The sequence below is a fragment of the Myotis lucifugus genome, unplaced genomic scaffold, assembly GCF_000147115.1.
Source record: "Myotis lucifugus unplaced genomic scaffold, Myoluc2.0 scaffold_1, whole genome shotgun sequence".
Lineage (NCBI taxonomy): Eukaryota > Metazoa > Chordata > Mammalia > Chiroptera > Vespertilionidae > Myotis > Myotis lucifugus.
Window position 1 is genome coordinate 22,983,115 of NW_005871049.1, and position 21,729 is coordinate 23,004,843.

Below are 21,729 nucleotides of genomic sequence, written 5' to 3' on the forward strand. Positions count from 1 at the left end.
CAGTATCTTCACCGACACAGCTCCTAGGACAATGGAAACTAAAGAGAAAATAAATGGGACTACATCAAAATAAAAAGCTTCTGCACAGCAAAAGAAACCATCAACAAAATAACAAGAAAGCCCACTGCATGGGAGAACCTATTTGCCAATGTTATCACCGATAAGGGTTTAATCTCCAACATTTACAGGGAACTCATACAACTTAACAAAAGGAAGATTAACAACCCAATCAAAAAAATGGGCAATGGACCTAAATAGATACTTTTTGAAAGAGGACATAAGGAAGGCCCAGAGACATATGAAAACATGCTCTAAGTCACTAATCATCCGAGAGATGCAAATCAAAACAACAATGAGATACCATCTCACACCTGTCAGAATGGCTATCATCAACAAATCAACAAATGACAAGTGCTGGCGAGGGTGTGGAGAAAAAGGAATCCTCCTGCATTGCTGGTGGGAATGCAGACTGGTTCAGCTACTGTGGAAGACAGTATTGAGTTTCCTCAAAAAGTTAAAAATGGAACTCCCATTTGACCCAGTAATCCCACTTCTAGGAATATATTCCAAGAAACTAGAAACACCAATCAGAAAGGATATATGCACCCCTATGTTCATAGCAGCACAATTCACCATAGCTAAGATCTGGAAACAGCCTAAGTGCCCATCACTGGATGGATGGATTAGAAAACTGTGGTACATCTACACAATGGAATAGTATGCCACTATAAAAAAGAAGAAACTTTTACCATTTGCAACAGCATGGATGGAACTGGAGAGCATTATGCTAAGTGAAATAACCTAGTCAGAGAAAGATAAATATCACATGATCTCACGCATATGTAGCATATAATGATCAACATAAATTGATGAACAAGAATAGATCCAGAGACAAATGGCGGGAGGGGGAAGGGGGTTAGAAAGCAACCAAAAGACTTGTACGCATGCATATTAGCATAACCAATGGACACAGACTCTGGGGTGGTGGAGGCTTGCCGAAGGTGGGAATGGCTGGGGAAGGGGGTCAATTGGGGGAAAAGGAGACTTATATAAAACTTTAAACAATAAAAAAATTATAAAAAAGAAAACAAAACAAAACTGTGGTACATCTACACAATGGAATACCATGCTTATGGTAAAAAAGAAGGAATTCTTACCATTTGCAACAGCATGGATGGAACTAGAGAGCATTATGCTAAGCGAAATAGGCCCGTCAGTGAAAGATAAATATCACATGATCTCACTCATTTGTGGAATATAATGAGCAACATAAACTGATGAACAAAAACAGATCTAGAGACAGAGAAGCATTGATCAGACCCTCAAACCTCAGAGGGAAGGCAGGGGAGTGTAGGGGTAAGGGGGAGAGATCAACCAAAAGACTTGTATGCATGCATATAAGCCTAACCAATGGACATAGACACCTGGGGGGTGAGGGCACGAGTGGGGGGGGGGGGATGTGGGGATAAGGACACATATGTAATACCTTAACAATAAAGGGAAACAAAAAAGACTTCAAAATTCAAATAAAGCTGCGCATTGACAGCTCCCTGTCAGGGAAAGAAATGACTTTTCAGTCCCTGGTTCAATCTGGAAATGAATACTCAGGCCATTTTCAGGTAAATCGGGAGTGTCTGAGGGGAGCTGTGGGCAACGCATGATTTAGGTAGGCAGAGAACTAGCAAATGATTAAGGATAGCCACTAGACTTCCTGAGCACCCCCGATAGCAGGAAATGCGGAAGAGCTCCTGCGAGAGCCTGGGGACTAGTCAGCAGTGACAAAGCAAGCAGCATATTTCAGCACAAAAATGTTTTATATCCAAAATCATAAGTAACACCAGGGAATGTTCACTGTGAATCTGGGCCACTGAAATATTTTATTTTCTCTACAAACAAAAGAAAATAAAAATCTATCATATCTTAGTGACAGTATGGTATGCTTAGCAAGTGACAAGGAAAAATAAATAAATGAATCAATCTATGATGTGAAATTCACACACCCCGCCGCCCCCCCAAACATTCTGGGTGGAGAGTTGTTTGAACTAGAAGAACTAGTTTCCCCAAAGTTACAGGGAACTGAAGCTCCCAGGGAGTAGTCTGGTCAAGATTATAGTTAAAGGGCATCAGATCTGATGTGAAGGAGGTGTGGGCCTGATGACATAATTAGGGTGAAATTTACTCATGAACAGTACACTTTGGAATGGGTCCAGTTCAATGACTTATGGTGCAATGAAAAACAAACTGATTCCTGAAACCAGGAATAAGATGTGAATTAAGAAACCAATTATAAATATCATGGAAGATGCCATATCTAACAGTAAAAATAAAGATAAAATACATAGCCCTAGCCGGTTTGGCTCAGTGGATAGAGCATCGACCTGCAGACTAAAGGGTCCCAAGTTTGATTCCGGCCAAGGGCATATGTCCGGGTTGTGGGCTTGATTCACTCCCAGTAGGGGGTGTGCAGGAGGCAGCCAATCAATGATTCTCTCTCATCATTGATGTTTCTATCTCTCTCTTTCCCTTCCTCTCTGAAATCAATTTTAAAAAATTTTAAAAAGATAAAATATATATAAGAATAAATCTGTCAGGGAACAAACAGAAACCATATGAAGAAAATGTTAAAAATCTCCTGAAGGCCCTGACCGGTTTGGCTCAGTGGATAGAGCGTCGGCCTGCGGACTGAAGGGTCCCAGGTTCGATTCCGGTCAAGGGCATGTACCTTGGTTGTGGGCACATCTCCAGTAGGGAGTGTGCAGGAGGCAGCTGAATTGATGTTTCTCTCTCATCGATGTTTCTAACTCTATCTCTTTCCCTTCCTCTCTGTAAAAAATCAATAAAATATATTTTTAAAAAAATCTCCTGAAGACATAAAAGACACAAGTCCTATTACTATTCCTTCTCTGACTGGCTTATTTTGCTTAGTATAATACTCTCCCCTCGATGCAAGAGACATTCTTCAAAATATCTTCAAAAGAATCAAGGGAATGAAAAACAAGGAAAGACTAAGGAAATGTGACATAGAAGAAGAGACTAAAAAAAATATATATGACAACAACATGCAATGTGAAACCCTGAAACACTATGAACATTAATGGAAGAACTGCTAAATATGAATTAAGTCTATAGTTTAGTTAACAGTAATGTACCAAAACTGATTTCTTGGTTTTGTAATTGTTTCACAGTTACATAAGATAGGGAAAGAGTATACCAGATCCCACTGTACTATCTTTACAACTCTTCTGTAAGTGTAAAATTATTTTAACACAAAAAGTATTTTTAAAAACATGTATGTATAAACACACACACAAATACACATACACGTATAACTTTAAAGTAAGGCTTTTTTACACAAGAAACAAATTCTTAAATCCTAGGACAAAACTCTGATGTACAGGACTCCATAAAATGATAAAAAATTTTATGTGGTAAAAATAACAAGTCAAAAGAAAAAAGGTTAATACAAATAAACATCCAGAGCATACATGATAAACAAAAAGGCTATGTTCCTTAACATAGAAATATATCTGTCAAATCAATAAAACAATATAATAAAAAAATGACAAAAATCATGAGCTGACAATTCAGAAAGATGTTTAACTTTCCTCATAATAAAAGAAGTACAAAGAAAAATGAGGTCACATTTTTCACCTACCAGATTGGTGAAGCTCAAAATATTCATGACAAGGTGTTGTTGGGAATGTAAGAAGACTGGTATCTTCATATTTTACTGTCAGTATAATAATTGGTGTATCATCTTAGGATACTTTTTAATTCCAGTTCTAGAGTTTTATCTTGCTCTAATATATTAGCATTTGTACACAATGATGTATGTATAAGAAACTCATTTTATCATTGTTTATAACATAATATTAAAAACAATCTTAATGTTCAATTAAAACACAGTAAAATTTGTACTACATCCAAATACCCTCCCAAAAAATATTAGACAGTTCTTAAAGAATGTGGTAACTCTATGCTGATATGTAGCAACCTCCAAGACGTATTGTTAAAGTACTACCATAAGAGAAATGTTCCATTACACTTAGAATTCATTTTGCTATGGGAGCTATGAATAAGGGATCGAAATTTGAGCCTCAGGAAGACTCCTTAGAGTTTGCAACTGCCTTTTCTGATTACAGTTTTGTTAAATAAGGTCTATTTTAACAAATGTTTATAAAATGGATGCTGGGAAGAAGGCAACTGTGGCTTATAGCTAAGTTGGGAATCTCCTAGAACTAAAGGTCCCAACCTAAAGATTCTTTCTCAACATGTCAACAAAAGTCATTAAGAAAATTCCCAGCCATTTAAAAATTTCTCCAGGACCTGAAGTAGATTATATGTGATCACGTGATTCTGAAACAGTAAGAACCATTACAAACAACTTGTAAATTCTTAAGCTTCAAAAAGTGGATAAACCAGTAAATTTTCAAAAAACAACAACAAAAAACCCAGCAAATTGCTAGCTACTACACCTTATACTACAGAATCAGAAAGATTTGTAAAAATACAGGCAGAGCAGCTATTCACGTCAATGAGTTGTACGAGTCTTCTGAATCACTGTTTAACCATATAGCCACTTTATCAAAGCTTTTCTAATAAAGATTCTTCTAATTAATAAAACAAGGCCTGAGCAAGAAGCTCCCAATGACCGAGCAGTAGGAAACTGCTTACCTGCCCGGCATCTCCTGGAAGGCAATTCTGCTACTTGGTGCCACCGTTCTTCTTTAAAGTCGTAGCATTCCACACTTCTGATAGCCTTCGGTGCCTGGCCCCCAACCACCACCATCAACTGGAAGGGCAGAAATGTAAGCACTTGAACAAACCACCATTGCACATTCCGGGATTTAAAAAGTCTTACAAAGACACTGATGTGGAGAGTGTTAGGATGAAGATGGGAGGGTGAGCTGGGGGATGACACCCACCTAATCAACATTTAATAAACATCAACAAAGGTGCACACGTTAGAACTACCATTCTATTCCTTAGCACATTTAGTCAAAAATAAGGATTTCAGAAACTAAAATAAGTTTCTGATCCTTCAAGCAAAAGCGGTATTTAAGCCAAAAAACAGCAGGCAGTCAGCACTGGCAAGGCTGCAATATGTCATAGGGCTTGCTATAAACCAGATCCTGGCCTTGTCACAATCAGGGATTAGACCTCCACAGTCTAGGAGAGCACACAGTAGTGAAATGTATGTTAGTGGGTAGGTGAGGTGACAAAGACAATCAGGTATTAAAAGAAAGATGGAAAAGGGGGAGGGGGAACTATTGGAAAAGAGAAGTTGAATTGGATGGAGTTCACAAGAGAGCACAGATTCCTGGGGTGTCAAGTCAAGAGACCTCCCTTGATGTCCCCCAAATAAACCAATAGGACAGATAATGGAGATACTAGAAATCATAATGAATGAATGAATGCACAATAATCTAGTGCTAAGAATAAATGAGGTCTATACATTTCTTCAAATTAACTCAGTTCAACAACTATTTACTAAGTATCTATCATCTGCAGTTGTCCAAACTGTGCTAGGTATTATACACAAGAAATATAAGACATGGACTCTACCTACCAAGAGCTTATGGGAGACAAGACACATACGGTAACTCAAGAACAATATACAATTATGTATGACCAAAAAGAACAAAATTACTATAGGCATTAGCTGCTACTGCTGATCAGAATTTAGGGAAAGCATCTGGGAGGAACCTTGTGAGATAGATGGAATTTAGTAGTCACTGTGTTTGTCCTTTACTGAAGTACAAGCAGGCACTTCAGCAACACTGAAAACACAGCCTTCAAATCAGAAGAACATAAAAGTTAAGGATGTTGTGTATAAAATACCATAAAGAATGGCAAAGGACCTTGGGGGAAAGATGAGGCGATGATAGGAAAAACAGATGTTCAAAAGAAACCAAAAAGTCAAACAAACAAAAGATGGAATGAGTCACACATACAAAAAAGAGAGGTCTGCAACCTTGACTGAGCCATGACCTACCTGAACTCAGAACTATAGAAAGATGCACACACAGAAAACATCATTCCTGAATCAGAGTAAATCCCGTTTCCAAAAAGAAGCCTATTTAGTAATTTATTAACTGGAGAGTAGAAAGAATTTTCAAGGTTTTAAAAAGAAGACAAAAGAATGGACAAAGAAAGTCTGCCTTACCCCCCTATCCAATCACCAAAGGGAAAAAATCAGAAGTAAAATACAACAGTAAGATGAACCCTGTAAGTAGCGATTTATAAAAGATCTGTGTTTAAACTTCTAAACTCTGCTTGGAGGTTAGACAATAGTTTACAGAGACTTGGTTAAACATCTCTGATAAAAATTAACAAAAAAAAAAATTCTGAAGGGAATACTTTTCAAAATAATCCTTGAGAAACAATACTGATTCGATTTCCTGATTCTTAAGAGTTGAAGCTCATAATTTCCATGTAATAGTTCAGTTTTGCAACATCAAAATGAGGAAGGAAGGGAAAATGTGCTACTGAGTACAGAGAATGGTAGTAATATCTGTCCTTCATTCACCCAAGAGAAGAAAACTGAGGTGAGGTTTTGGGACTTCAGAAATCAGAGATAACCGAGACAAGGAAGAATGCTTAAAGGGAAGACAAGACAGCAGGGACAGTTGCATGAAATCAAGAAATTGTGAAAAATCACTGCGCTATTACCATCAAAATAGGTACTCATGACTTTGACACCCCAGTTATTTGCAAAAAATACCTGATCTCATTTGAAAAACACCAAACTACTTATGCTAATTTAAAGGAATAGAGATTTGGGAAGACCTGTTTGTATGGAGAAACTAAATGTGACATACTTAAGGAAAGCAAGGGGTAGGGAGTTAAACATATTCAAGTGACTATCCTGAGTGTAGGCCAATTGAACTTTATTCTTTTATTTTCTTCACCTAGCAAATATTAGTTTAAAAACCTGTCCCCTAAAAAAAATCAAGTTCCATAATTTTCCAATTGGAAATCTCAATAAATACTGAGTAAAACATAAAAAATATATGCAGAAATATTATAGCATTTGTAAAAATACAGATTCCAAAGAGAAAAAGAAGCTAACAATGCAGTCCAGTAGCAAAACATACATGGTTCTTCATTATAATGCCCAAATCCAAGAGTGCCTTATGCAATCCCAATACTGTTTACTGAAGATGCAAACCTAATGTTTCATATATTTAAAAAATCACCCATGAAAATTAGCATGAGAACATGGAATCAGAGCCTAATATAAAAGTACTAAGTCATTGTTGTGGTAGAGATATCAAAATGTTGCAAACTTTCCTCAGCACTAATGCCACAGTTGGTCTGATTTGACTTATCATTACTATGAAATATGTAAGCATAAGAAATCAATCTTGGTTTCATTCTTACCTACATACTTAGAATTCATCTTGGATATAATCACTCTATAATGATAAATAGTGCTGTTGAAAGAGCATCTAACACAAGCACCTTTTCAAAAATATGTGTAGGTAAATAAATTTTGAGACAGATCATGCAAGTACAAAGTCACAGCAATAGTGTAGCTCACTGTTTTCTGCCACTGCTGCTGCTCCTCCTCCCTAGCCACCCTGAGAAGCAGAATAAAAGAGAACCTCCATTGATCAGCATAACCACCACAAAATAAAAGCTAAGAACTGAGAAACCCAAAGGTATAATATTGGAAGGGCCACTCCAAAGCTACAACTAGAGAAGCTCAGAAACAATGTCAACTTAACAGATGATCACCACTCTACAAAGGAGAAAATAAAATACATGATGGGATTTTGCCAAAAACTTTAGAAGGTTTCAAAAGTGACATGTTTATTTCAGAATTTAAAAAAGAATTAGTTTTCACCCCCAAAATCTCTGCAGCACAGCTAATGATAGATAAGCTAAAGATTCCATTAGAGAGAATATACAAGTTAAGAAGAGATCTTTTACAAAGATGAACTGTTTAAAAAGTATTAAAGATAAAGCAAACGATTTAGAAGGAAGCTGGAAAGGCTAGCATTTAAAAAAAAAGGTCATTTAAATGAGCCAACACTATGAATACTTTTTATAAATCTATAAATCTATTTTTTAAGAGCAAAAACTGACAAATAATATGGACAAATATGAAGTAATGAAGACTTATATAGATGGCTAATTATAAAAGCAAGTAAAAGGGTATTTGGAAAATGTAAACATTTATTAAATCAGCAGACCCAGATGGCATGCATACTAAGGTGTTAAGGGAACTAGCTAATGTACTTACTGAGCCACTTACAATTATTTTTGAAAAATCTTGGAGAACTGAGGAGAGATCAGAAAATTTAAAAAAGGCAAATACCAATTTTCAAAATGGTAGGAAGTGAATGCCTTGTAAATACCTTTAAAGTGATAATAATTGTCAGTAAAATTTAGAATATTTTGAGAAAAGCATTCAAACTTCTAGGTTCCAACAAAATGATGACTAACACACAGAGAGATGTTTAAAAAAATCATGCCAAATTAGAATCTATTTCACCCTGAATCTCATCAGACATTATATGCCAAATCACTTCTTTTTGGCTTAGATAATAAACATAATCATATGGACTGAAATGTTCTATAAATGGACTATGTCAGTGAGTGGCTATTTCTAATGAGGTGTCACCAAGCAGAGTGTTAGGTCCATTCTAAATTAAAATATTTACTAATGATATAGAAAAAGTAAATAGCACACTGGCAAAATATGCTGTTACTTCTAAATTGAGAACTGTTGTTAACACTGGGAAAACAGAAAAAACAATACCATACTGATATAAATTTGAAGCAATTAAAAATGTAGATTCCAAAAGTAAAAACTTGAAAAAACACTAAACAAAACATTAAAGTGAAATAATTTAAAGGACATACTTTAATGGAAAGGATAGAGTAATAACTAAAGATGAGGTAAAAAAACAATGGGTAACAGATTAATTCTTATTTCTTCATTCGTCATTGCCCCAAACACACACAAGAGCTAAAAATAAATACATAAATAAAAGCATGATATCATGGATCATTCTGATTAGACCATACACAAAATGGTGCTTAGAGTGTTGGTCTTCTAGTACCAAAAAGAGGCAAAGAGAGAAGGAATTACAACCAGAGAGACAGAAATGATGGGTTATTTCATAAGGAGATTTAAAACAGTAAAACACGAATGGCTTCAATTAAAATATGAAAGTAGAGTATGAAACTTTCACATAGGAAAACATGAACACTGGAAATCTGGAAAATCATATGGGAAATCTACACTGAAATGGCAACATATGATGTGTGGATGAACCATCAAATAGTATACAACAGAGAATAGGATGGAAATGAAACTAAGCAAGCTGTTTTATCATCTTTACTTCTAATATGTAATTCTGTGAAATCACTTGGTTTTCAGTTATTATCCACCCCACGTAGCTTACAGAGAATTTCGATCTAGCCTGATTTTCCTTTCTACTATAACTAGAGATAATAAAACTCTACAGAGACAAAACCCAGCTGCGGTCTATTCCAGAAGAGTGACATCATGCAGCTTATAAAAATTAAATGAACCGCAATCCCCAACCTCCAGAGACAAAATTAATAGAGAAGTTGAATTATATACACAGAAATGAATTCCTAGGTACATTGTCTGTTGCAGGGAAACTAAAACAATAAAGCATGGAAATCCAGATGAGTAAAAATATTAACACCTCACTAAGCCTTTTAGATGAAATAATAACAAGTGTAAACAATAGATCCTACTTTGGGAAGGTTCATGGGTGTCCTCAGCCGGGTCCGGACACTCTTCATTAATATACGCTGCTCTGTTGGCAGCAAATGATACTTCATGGCTTCAATGAGGTAATCTTTGCAAGCACTGCTATTCTTGACCAGTGCTTCCTCTTCCACCCTCTGTGAGAAAAAATCACACAACCCCATGAGGGGACAGCTATTTCATAATAAAACTGCCAAAGAAACAATAGTAAAGAAGAGGAAAAAAGGAAGTAACTATCCTCTCTAATTCAGTCTAAAAGTTACAGTTAGAATATCACTGAGAGAAATAAATGAAGCCAAAAATTGCTCAAGTATCTAGTCTGCAGAGAAAAACATATATAAGTAATAAAGAACTGTAATGAAAATTATATGTCAATATCAGCTATAGAATAATCTTTAGATAATGTTATATCCACCTATTTCTTATCTTTAAACATCAAGCCACATAGTACCAAAAACAAGAAAAAATAATTTAGATGAGTCCTTCAGGAGGGGTAGGCAATATTAATAAATTAAAGACAACCTTTTTCAAACTCAAGACGGCAGGTAGTCAGAAAAGATATTCAAAATACTTTATAACAATGGGCCTACACCACAAGTAAGTCTTGTCCTTGTTATCCCTGGCCTCAAATGCAGAACAGGTTTTTTCTGTTCATTTTCTTAACAGCAGAGTACCAATGATTTCACAGATCACAAAAAATAATGAGGCTCTAAGAAACCCTAAAATGCTCAAATCTCATCTCTTAATGAAAAAAAAATGCTTCTTCAGATGGGTTCAATTATAAAAACGTGGAAATGTACCTAGTAGGATGCCAACAATAAAGAAGTAAACTTAAAATTTGTTTAGAGACTACTAAAGACCCATTTATACCTATTTATTTCAAATAACCTGGTTTTTCTCAGCTTAGAAATAAAGATAGAAATCAAAGGCATGCCACTGTGAAATTACAAAGTAGAATTTAACAGTATCGGTATAGAGCAGCCGTGGGCAAACTACAGCCCGCGGGCCGGATCCGGCCCGTTTGAAATGAATAAAACTAAAAAAAAAAAAGACCATACCCTTTTATGTAATGATGTTTACTTTGAATTTATATTAGTTCACACAAACACTCCATCCATGCTTTTGTTCCGGCCCTCCGGTCCAGTTTAAGAACCCATTGTGGCCCCCGAGTCAAAAAGTTTGCCCACCCCTGGTATAGAGTGTCGAATTCCATTTCTGCACAGCAATTAGAAGAAGCTATCAAAGGAAAGCAAACAAGATGCAGAGCAGCAGGGCAGAGCCATAGGTGTTTATTTACATATGTAAGTAAATGCCCACAAACACCACCTGGATAAGCTCTAGTACTTGCTTACCCACTTAGAGAGAGGGCAAACAAATGGACAAGAATGGGGATGGCCTGAGAGAGAGCAGACCAAGGACTGCATGTGCCCTGACTGCCCTCTGTCCTTCGCCCCACTCGCACCATTTTGTAACAGGGATCTACATGCAGTCAGCCCAGTGACACGGTGCCACGTGTATTCATGTGTTTTGCAAATGCTTTTACCTGAACTAAATATTCCCGAGGGAGCAAAGGTAACCGTACATGTTCCATCAGCCGAGCCATAAATTCTTGCCTTACATCCTTGTCATGGTTTACCCAAGCTATTACTGCTTCAAATACCTTGTGGAAAATATGGGGAAAAGGGAAATAAGTAATGAGTTATGTACGAAGGCAACTGAATAAAATATAAGACTACATTTCATAACACAACTTTTGCTTATGATCCAAGTTTAACCCATGGCTCATTTTTTCCCCAAAATCCTGACTTGTGATACTTAAAAAGCCAGTCACTCAAATTCTTTCCTTTTTTTATTTGTTGTTTAGCAAATAACTTTATTTTTTCTGAAATTAATCAGATGTAATTGATAGATAACATTGTGAAGTTTAAAGTATACAATCTTAAGGTATTGATTTAATATATTTATATATTGCAAAATGATTTATATATTGCCGTAGCTTTTGCTAATACTTCCATCATATCACACAATTACCATTTCTTTTTTGTGGTGAGGACATTTAAGATTTGCTTTTAGCAACTTTCAAGCATATAATCAATACAGTTAACTATAATCACCATGCTACATATTATATCCCCAGAATTTATTCATCTTTTTATAACTAGAAGTTTGTATACTTTAACGAACATCTTCCTATTTACCCTTCCACCCAACCCCTTGTAACCTTCACTCTACTGTTTCAGAGTTCAACTTATTTAGATTCCACATACAGCACAAGTGATATTATACAGTATTTGTCTTTCTGTGTGACTTATTTCACTTCGTGTTATAACACTCTCAAGGTCCATCCATGTTGTCACAAAAGGTAGCAGTTCCTTTTTTCTCAGGGTTAAACAATACTTCATTGTATATACACACCATATCTTCTTTATCCATTCATCTGTTGATGGACACTAAGTTGTTTCCATTATCTTGGCTATTGTGCATAGGCTACAATGAACATGGGAGTGCAAATACCTCTTTGAGACCCTGCTTTCATTTTCTTTGGCTATATAACCAGAAATGGGATTGCTGGATCAAGTGGTAGGTCTGCTTTTAATTTAATAAGTACTTTAATAGTACTTTTATATATTTAGTTAGTACCTTTCATTTGATATTTACTAAACCAGACAAATGAGTGAAGGAGCATCTTGGCTATTCCAGACACAGGATGCAATGTGCAGAAAGGCTACAGCCCCAGATATATGGCTCCAGCAGAACCATGCCAGACATCTGAAGCCCCTGACACTGTAGAGCAGGGACAAGCTGTCCCTATATGCCCTGCATGAATTCTGCCCACGGAATTGTAAGCAAAGTAAGACGGTTATTGTTCTATGTCACTATATTTTAGAGTGGCTTGTGATGCAGCAACAGAAAACCACAAGAGCCTTCATTTCTCTAATGCAAGTATTCTCCTAGTGCTTAAACTTTTTAGAGATTCTGCATCACTAGGTTGAAGTCAATTTTCTTTAATATGGCTGAGAAGACATTTTATTATGTCATGTTCCCATCTTATCTCCTACCATTCGGCCAAACATATTCTAAACTCTAATCCTACTGAACCAACTACATGAAATTATTCGTTCACACCTCTTTACACCTACATGTTCTGTTCTCTCTACCTGGAATGTCCTTCCCCTTCCCACCCATCCTCATTTCCATGGCAAACTCAAACTCATTTTTAAAAACTTGAATCATATATCTGGACCAAGCTGAACTCTCACTACCATCACCATTAAAGGAATAATTAAATGCTCCTATAGTACCCTCTACAGCAAGCATGTCAAACTCACGCCCCAGCCAAATATAATGGAATGTAAGAAACGTTTTAATAAAAATTTCATAACTTAGTTTTTACAATATCCTGTTATACATAATTATTAATAAAGAACTACAACATTCGCTAATGACTGATTACTACAATTGTGTTGCATTCATTTCCCTTATGCGCCTTACAGAGAGGTGCACCATTTCTCTCCACTAATTCTGGCAGCGAATATTTTAGCAGCTGATTGCCACATCATTAGTCTTGTACTGACTTGCTTGGTGTGCACAACAGGAAATATTTTGCTTTCAGAGAACAAGAAAAATAGGTTTATTTGCATTACGCTTATTCATTTGTGCAGTTATTCAGTGTCTGGTAAGTTCATGTTCAAGAAAGAATATTAATTTTTATTAAAATATTATGTTATTTTATGTTAACGATTACTCATATTTCAGCCCTTTGTATTCAGCATGTCTCTATTGAAATAAACCTACATTTCTATGAAAATTGAAGCTTTTTTTTTTTTGTGACCCACATAAACTTAAACCTTGTTTATTTGGCCCATGTTAGCCTTTGAGTTTGACATGCTTGCTCTACAGCATTCTGTATTCATTTACCCCACTGGTTGTCCCTCTAATCTATGAGCCAAGAATTCTATTTTGTTCATCTTCTTGTACCTAAGACTCTATAACAGTTTCTGGTATGAGGAATAGAACGAAAGTTTACACAACTTTAGATGCAAAGTACACGAAGAAAAAGTTCCAGTTTTACTTCCTCCAAACATAGTATGTTCACAAACTTTGGTGCCCTGATTCCCCTGGGCTACAAAACCTACCCAAAGAGAAAAACCACTGGGAGAAGCAGCTCCCACCACCCCTAAAAACGGTGCAGGTGGCTGACAAAAACAACCCAAAATGTGGAGAGACAGAGGCTACAAGCAGATGAAGCACTGCACGGTGCTCTGGACGGGAGGAGCCCTGGTAGGGCTGGGATGTAAGTGACAGGGGGCCACTCTAAGTGAAGAGGACAATCAAGGATGTTCAGTCTGAAAGCAGCTAAACCTTGCCACCCAGGGTAACTTCTTCCAACGTACATGATGGTACAATTACTTTGGTTTGAGAAATACTGCCTTTAGATCATAATTCTTATAGGCCTCTAGGTGTGGGAAGAAACCCAGTTCCCAAAAGGCACTTGTTTCAGACAGTTTAATGTGTGCAAGTCCTTCCCATAGAGGTCAAGTACAAAACTCTAATGCCTAACAGTTTTCAACATCTCCTAAGGGCGAAGAAACAGAGTAATTTACACAGACAATCAACAAATTTCTTAACTTTCAGATCAAAGATCACTGGCTGGCACTACACATACAGGATCACAGTTACCAAAGTGAATAAGGAAAAGAAAAATACTACATCACTATACACCGGGGGAAAACATATATACTTACCTTCTCTTCTGAGGATATGGTCAGTTTGTCGCTTGAGATTAAGCTGCACACTTGTTCAATGCCGAGATTGAGAAATTCTTCACTAAGTACAACATCTGCAAAATGTTGCTCTGTTTGGAGGTTAAAAAGAAAATCTATTAACACCAATATTCCATTATCATACTTTCAAACTGTTTAAAAAAGAAGGGGTTTTTCTTAACCTAATCCAATAATGAAAACGAAACAAAACTGTTCTTCCTCAAGGCAAATGATCTCAACTTGGGTGCCAACCCCCCTCAATGGGAAATGAATAGTCTCTTCAACAAATGATGCTGGGAAAACTCGATATCCACATGCAAAATAAGAAATTTTATTGGTGACTTATGAGCTCCATGAATTTGAATATCCAAACCTCTTCCCAGATTTGGGAAGCTGTCAACCATTTTTCTTTCAATAGCTTTCTTTCAATAGCCTTCTACTTCTAGAACTCAAATGATTCACAAATTGGTCCTTTTGGTATCCCATAGGTATCAAAGGCTTTCTTACTAATTGCCAATGTTTTTTCTTTGTTCTCCTCTGACTGGAGTTTCAAAGTTCCTGTCTTCAATCTAGCTGATTCTGCTTGATCCAATCTGTCACTGATGCTCCCTAGTGTAGTTTTTATTTCATTCACTGAATTCTTCAACTCCAGAATTTCTGTTTGGTAAACTTGTCCTTTTGTCATATACTGTTTTCCTAATTTTGTTGAATTGTCTTTCTGTGTTTTCTTGGAGCTCCTTAAGTTTCCGTAAATAGCTATTTTGAATTCTTAATGGGTAAATCATAGATCTCCATGTCTTTGGGTTCAGTTACTGGAAGACTGCAGTGAGCCTTTTGTGGTGTTATAGGTCCTTCATTTTTTGTTCCTTGGAGTTTTGCAATGCTGTCTTTGCATTTAAAGTAGTAGTCACATCCTCAGTCATCACTAACTGCCTCCAGGAGAGAGATGCCTTTCAACAGCCCTGTTAAAGACTCTGAGGCTTCCCCTGGGATTCAGTTCATCCATCGCTCTCAAAACATGTAACCTGAAAATGAACTCGATTTCATAGATATGGTCTGATCTGGGCAGCACAACATGTGACAATCATTTTACACCTTTCGGGACACAATTACATTATCGATTTCTGTTGAATACACTATCAACTAAAACCTTAACATCTTTGGATTGGTTTGGCCAATAGAAGTCACAAAGTCAAGATAAGAAATTCTTTCCTTTTACTAAATGAGTTTTTATTCAGCTTACTATACCTCAGTAAGGTACAGTCAAAATTAGCAGCTATTGTATACTGGCAATACATACACACAAACTAAAATGTACCTAACAAAGCATTTACTTAAAATGTAATGCTAAAGAGCAAGTCATCTCAGCATTTAGGCTTCTTCCTCTACTTATATCCAGGGTTAGTTCCCATATCCACAATCTTGCTTCAGCCACCTCCTATCTTCATTACACTAGTTCTGTTACCAACCTCATCTATTGTTTCCACTCCTTTCACTCACAAGTTGACAGATTATTCTGTTTCTAGCACAGAGCTTTCACGATGACACTAGTAATTTTCCTTTAATGGTTTACCACTGTCACTGAGTAAAGCCAACCTAGTTATACTACCATTCAATAATCAATTCCATCTCTCTGAACAAATCCCGTAATTGCAAAAGGACATAATTCCCAGTGGCATAGACTATGCCATAAATATGCAAAATGCATTAAATATATATGTAGTGCATACATTATATATATATGTGTGTGTGTATATATAGTATACATAGTATAGTATATATATGTGTGTGTATTCTTCCTTATATAGAAGGCTTTCTTCTATTATATAGAATTCTTCCTTATATAGAATAGAAGGCTTCTCTTTATTCTCTATAGCTGTTGAATGTTGCTGTTTGCGTCCCTTCTGAAAATAAGATAAGCTTATCAAGAAATGAAAGACAGCCCTGGCCAGTTTTGCTCAGTGGAAGGATCTCGGGTTTGATATCCATCAAGGGCACTTGTGGGAGGCAACCAGTCAATGCGTCTCTCTCATGTTGATGCCTGCCTCTCTCTCTCTCTCTCTCTCTCTCTCTCTCTCCTTCCCTCTCTCCCTTCCACTCTCTAAAGATCAATGGAAAAAATATCCTCTAGTGAGGATAAAAAAAAAAAGAAAGAAATGAAAGACAATCCCTAGGATTTATCACACCAAGTCAGGTCCCTCATCCCAAATTAAGTCAATGAATTCAACAAAAGTCCAAAGTTTTGCTTATTTTGTTTTGTATATACGCAGTGATAAGGTACAAATACTCTGATTTCTAAGCACCCTTTTTATCAAAATTAAATGCCGCGTGGGATTCTTTAATCCCTCTACACCCCATCTAGACTCTCATCTGAGAAGCAAGGGTAAGTGCATGGAAAACAACAGTATTTTAGATCCACAAACGGCTCACCTCTGAAAGACAAAGTGTTTGGGGGAAATAAAGATATCTCTAGTCTTCATTTTCCTAATTAATAAAATGAAAGTGTTAGACTAGATAAATGCTAAGGTTCCCTACAAGAGCTAACACACTATAATTCTTTGATTCTGAATACTATTAGTTTCTAGGAAAAAAATGCATTTCTATATCTCCAGCAGTTCCATTAACACAGACAGTTTTGATGAAACCTGAACACAGCTCACTCATCTCAGCTAGAAAAACTGTCAACAAAGAAGAGCAGAAAGAATGCATGTGGCCCTGACTGGTTCGGCTCAGTGGATAGAGCGTCGGCCTGCGGACTGAAGGGTCCCAGGTTCGATTCCGGTCAAGGGCATGTACCTTGGTTGCGGGCACATCCCCAGTAGGGAGTGTGCAGGAAGCACATTGATGTTTATAACTCTCTATCCATCTTCTTCTCCCTTCCTCTCTGTAAAAAATCAATAAAATGTATATTTTTTTTAAAAGAATACCTGTGGTTTGCTAGGGCATAAATGAGGGCCATAATGAATGAGAGAATATAAAAATGATTAATCCTTTTAAGAAGTGTCATTCAAGTCTACACGAATTCAATCTAGAAGTGCTATATATCAAATGCTTTCAGTTCTCCAAAGAATCTTCTGTGTCAATCAATTAATGTTACAATAGACCCTTGAATAATCAGCACCTATTCTTTGGTATGCATATCACACCATCAAGAGCAGTAAGGCTGTTATTAAAACCACTCTTTCAACATAGAGGGCAGCTTTCAAATGCATGAGCTTGTTTTGACAGGTGTTTACCCCACGCAGTGGTTCCTAGACTACATTATGGAAAGGTGGCACACGACTGAAGTAAATTGATTGCAGAAGAAAATGTTATGAGAACTGCTTTTACAGAAAATAGGGCACAATCTGAATATACTAAATGTAGGTGTGAGTTGACTATTAACTGGCCTATAAACTCCTTGTAAGCAGAGGTTAAATTTTATTGGTCCTGTTATCACCCACAGCCGTTTGGATAATGCCAGGTACATAAAGAGGGTAGCTAAGAAATGACTGACCATTGGGTCTCAGCTGAGCAGCTAAGAGATAGCTGAGCACAGGTTTATGAAGAAACACAAGCCCGGGAGAAGGGAGGAATACGGTCAGCACAGAAGATGAGACCTTGGAATTCCAAATCCCAACCAGGCCCTTTGTGCCCTGGAACTGTGGTCTAAGGTGGCAAGTATGTTTGTGGAGGAAAGACGGTGGTCACAAGGAACTAGGAAAGGGGCAAGGGAGCCAACGGTACAGATGTGGAATTTGCTGAGGGCAGGGGAAATCAAGTACAGGGGGCAAAGGCAATCTAAGCGTCAAGGGCAAGTATGCCTGGAGGCCTAGAGAGGAAACAGGCTGCAGAGAGAATGCTGCAGACTGGAAACCAGCCAGCCAGTGCAGAGCCCAGGATGGTGACAGTGAAAGAACAGTGGTCTGGAGGTGGTACCCTTTGACCCACCTCCCCAGTACGTACAGAAGGGTGTAGAGGGAAGACTGTCCGTGAGTTGACAACTCTTAAAATTGGATAAAGAGTATTACTCTATTTGTTATGTGTTGTAGCTTTTCATAATAAGTCATATTATAAAATATTGCTTGTAAACTTAAGAAATTCAAGCAAATTTAAGACTCTGGAGCAGCTTCCTACCTGGTGAACATGTGGAGATGTGGGTGCACCCCGAGAGGGCACGGAGACTCTGTGCCCTTTCCCCACCCCTTGCCCAGGTGCATTTCCTCCGCCTGGCCTGTTCCCGAGTCAAATCCTTTTGTAAAAACTGAATTCTAGGACCTAACTTCAAAAGATACAGACTCTGACCTTCAGGCATTCCAGCTCTGGGAGATTTGCTGACCTTCAACCGTAAAACCATGATGCACACCAGACCACTGCTTGACCAGTTTCGCGTCATTCCTTATCCGAACAGACTGTGCTGGTCTGCATGCAGAGAACTTTTCAACCCTCCCCCCTTCATCTCTCTGTCCTGTTTTCTCTCTCCCTCCTTATAAACCTCTGCCTGCATTGAGATGTTAAGATGGTCATTGGGACAAGAGTCCCCATCTTCTCAGGCTGCCGGCACTTAAATACATTATTCCTTACACTTACACACACACACACACACACACACACACACACACACACACACACACATAAACACACACACACACACACAAGACTCAGGAGTATGGTTTAATAGCAGTACATCCTCTAAGACTAGACTTTGATTGAAAAGAGTGCATTCAAAATGAAAATCCAATTTTTCTTTATAATTTAGCTGAAAGTGACAATAATTTTTCCACAAAAAATCCTTGGCATAATTGCAAAGAAGGACTCTAGACACTAAGATATGGAGGTGTTCTAATATTGATGGAAAACTGTTCATCTTTTATAGCATACTGTAACAAAGTTAAGATTTTTAAATAAAAGAAAGAATTAACAAAATCTGTTTCCTGAAAGCAGAGTAAATGAGTTCCTTCTGACAGAGTAAAACTATGCGATCTAGTAAGTACATCATGTAAAGCGCGTCTGGACATCTTTTGCATCAATCCTGCTTTATTCACTCTTTCCCTACCCATCTCTTCAGAGTCAGTAATGTTTATCAAGCACTTTGGAGACAACTAGCAGCCCAAGGAAGATACAATGTTAAATAGTGATTACTTTATGCAGAAAAATTATCGAAAAATACATATGCTTCCTTGGTTTACCTGATACAAATCACTGAAAACAGGCACATTGTGTCTAGTAGTTGATGGATCTTATGAATTTAGAAGAAATATTTTCTATTTAGCTGAAGAAGAGAATTGGTTGTATGGAAACACATCAGTGGATTCTCATTTGTCTTTGGTTTTTCTTAAAATGCCTCATCCCACAGATTTCATGAATGTCATTACACATTACAGGCATTCCCCAACTTACAAAAGGGTTGTGTTCTAAAAGTTTATCTGTAAACAAGCTTTCTGGAACTCAGATCACATTTTCCTACTGAAACAATTTTTTAAAGGGCAGTCAGGCCAATCTACAGAAATCTATAAAGCTCAAATTTATTGGACCTATTATGTTTTACTGAAGCACTGTGGCTTTTTGTTTTCAACTAACCACCTTATACCATTATTTCTTGGAAAAATGCAAAAGGAGTTCTGGGAATAATTCTCCTTTCCAATGCTCTGCATGTGCATGTGCACGTACACATACACACACCCCCAGACGCCCCCACACACATACCCTTTGCCCAGGTCCATGTGTCAAAATGTCCCTTACTCAGCAAAGTAAACACGATGGAGCAGAGATTAGATGAAGGACTCTCACCTTTGAAGGCTGGAAGAAGTAGGGGTTACAGAGCTAATTAAGGGGCAATGGTTACGGAAGGTCCTATAGTAACTGTCCCTATTGGGTCTCACAGATACAGAGGACTGATGGTGGACTGTAACTTCCACAAGGTTTATCCTCCAGAAAGATGGTTAAAAAAAAATACAAACTTCCTAATAATCACTATATATATATATATATATATATATATATTTAAATGTTTATAAACTCAAAGCAAAATAAATTATTGGTTACTTTTGTGTTCTTTAGCTACATCCAAAGCTATAACAAGAATCTCTCCTCCCCAGAGAGGGGGATCTGAGGGTCCTACATAGCAACCATGCCATGGCTTCCTCGACAACAGCAACAAGCCCTTCCTCTGCCAAGGGAGAGGATGCCAGCACAAGATCCTAGAACCCACTGTCTAAGGCAGTGATGGCGAACCTATGGCACGCGTGTCAGAGGTGACACGCGAACTCATTTTTTTCGTTGATTTTTCTTTGTTAAATGGCATTTAAATATATAAAATAAATATCAAAAATATAAGTCTTTGTTTTACTATGGTTGCAAATATCAAAAAATTTCTATATGTGACACGGCACCAGAGCTAAGTTAGGTTTTTCAAAATGCTGACACGCCGAGCTCAAAAGGTTCGCCATCACTGGTCTAAGGAGAGGGCTGCCTATGTTGGATCTACTTTTCTTTTCTTTTTTTTCTTGTTAATCCTCACCTGAGGACGTCTTTTCCATTGCTTTTCAGAGAAAGTAGGAGGTGGGGGGGGGGGGGGGAGAGGAAGAGTGAGAGAGGGGGAGAGAGAAACATCAACATGAAAGAGACACATTGACTGGTTGCTTCCTTCATGTGCCCCAACCAGGCAGTGGGAAGTGAACCCACAACCCAGATACGTGCCCTTGACCAGGATCAAACCCGATACCCTTTGGTAGGTGGGCTGACACTCTTAACCACTGAGCAACATGGACCAGGCTGGATCTAGTTTTCTTTTCTTTTTTCCCCAGTTTTTTGTTTTTATTGGATCTACTTTTCTACTCCACCCAAAGGCATCTAGATCTTCATTGCTTTAAAGATTTTTAAGCAACAAAGCTGTCTTCATGTATTCAAGAGGAGGGTGTAAAAAGCCACAGAGATAAAATGACTTCATTTCCTATGCAAACAATGACTATTAACTTGAAAATTTGAAAGACAAATACACAGGGATTCAAAACTTGCATAAAATCAGGTATTCTATTACTTAGGCTCAATACCAATTTATAGTGTTTTTCTTTTCAAGTTCAGAATTTTATGAACATGATTCAATTATACTGTGCTACCATTATAACATTTTAAATGTCTTCTTATAAAGTCCAGATCCAGAAACAGGACATGACTTTCCAGAAATCACTATAGATTCACTTCAAAATTCAAGTTTTCCAGATTCCTCCTGGTCTC

The 21,729-nt window shown here is 37.3% G+C and overlaps 1 protein-coding gene across 5 annotated transcripts in view; it reads right to left on the minus strand.

The window, feature by feature from the left end:
* The window catches only part of KLHL2 (kelch like family member 2), a 72,464-nt gene that overhangs the window by 16,203 nt on the left and 34,532 nt on the right, over positions 1–21,729 (minus strand). For all 5 annotated transcript variants that reach the window (XM_023755276.1, XM_023755271.1, XM_006081822.3 and 2 more), the window contains 4 exons: positions 14,497–14,606; positions 11,295–11,411; positions 9,739–9,888; positions 4,675–4,792 (listed from right to left, as the gene is read on the minus strand). In XM_023755276.1, the coding sequence (XP_023611044.1) occupies positions 4,675–4,792; positions 9,739–9,888; positions 11,295–11,411; positions 14,497–14,606 (495 nt within the window). The remainder of the gene's footprint in view (positions 1–4,674; positions 4,793–9,738; positions 9,889–11,294; positions 11,412–14,496; positions 14,607–21,729) is intronic.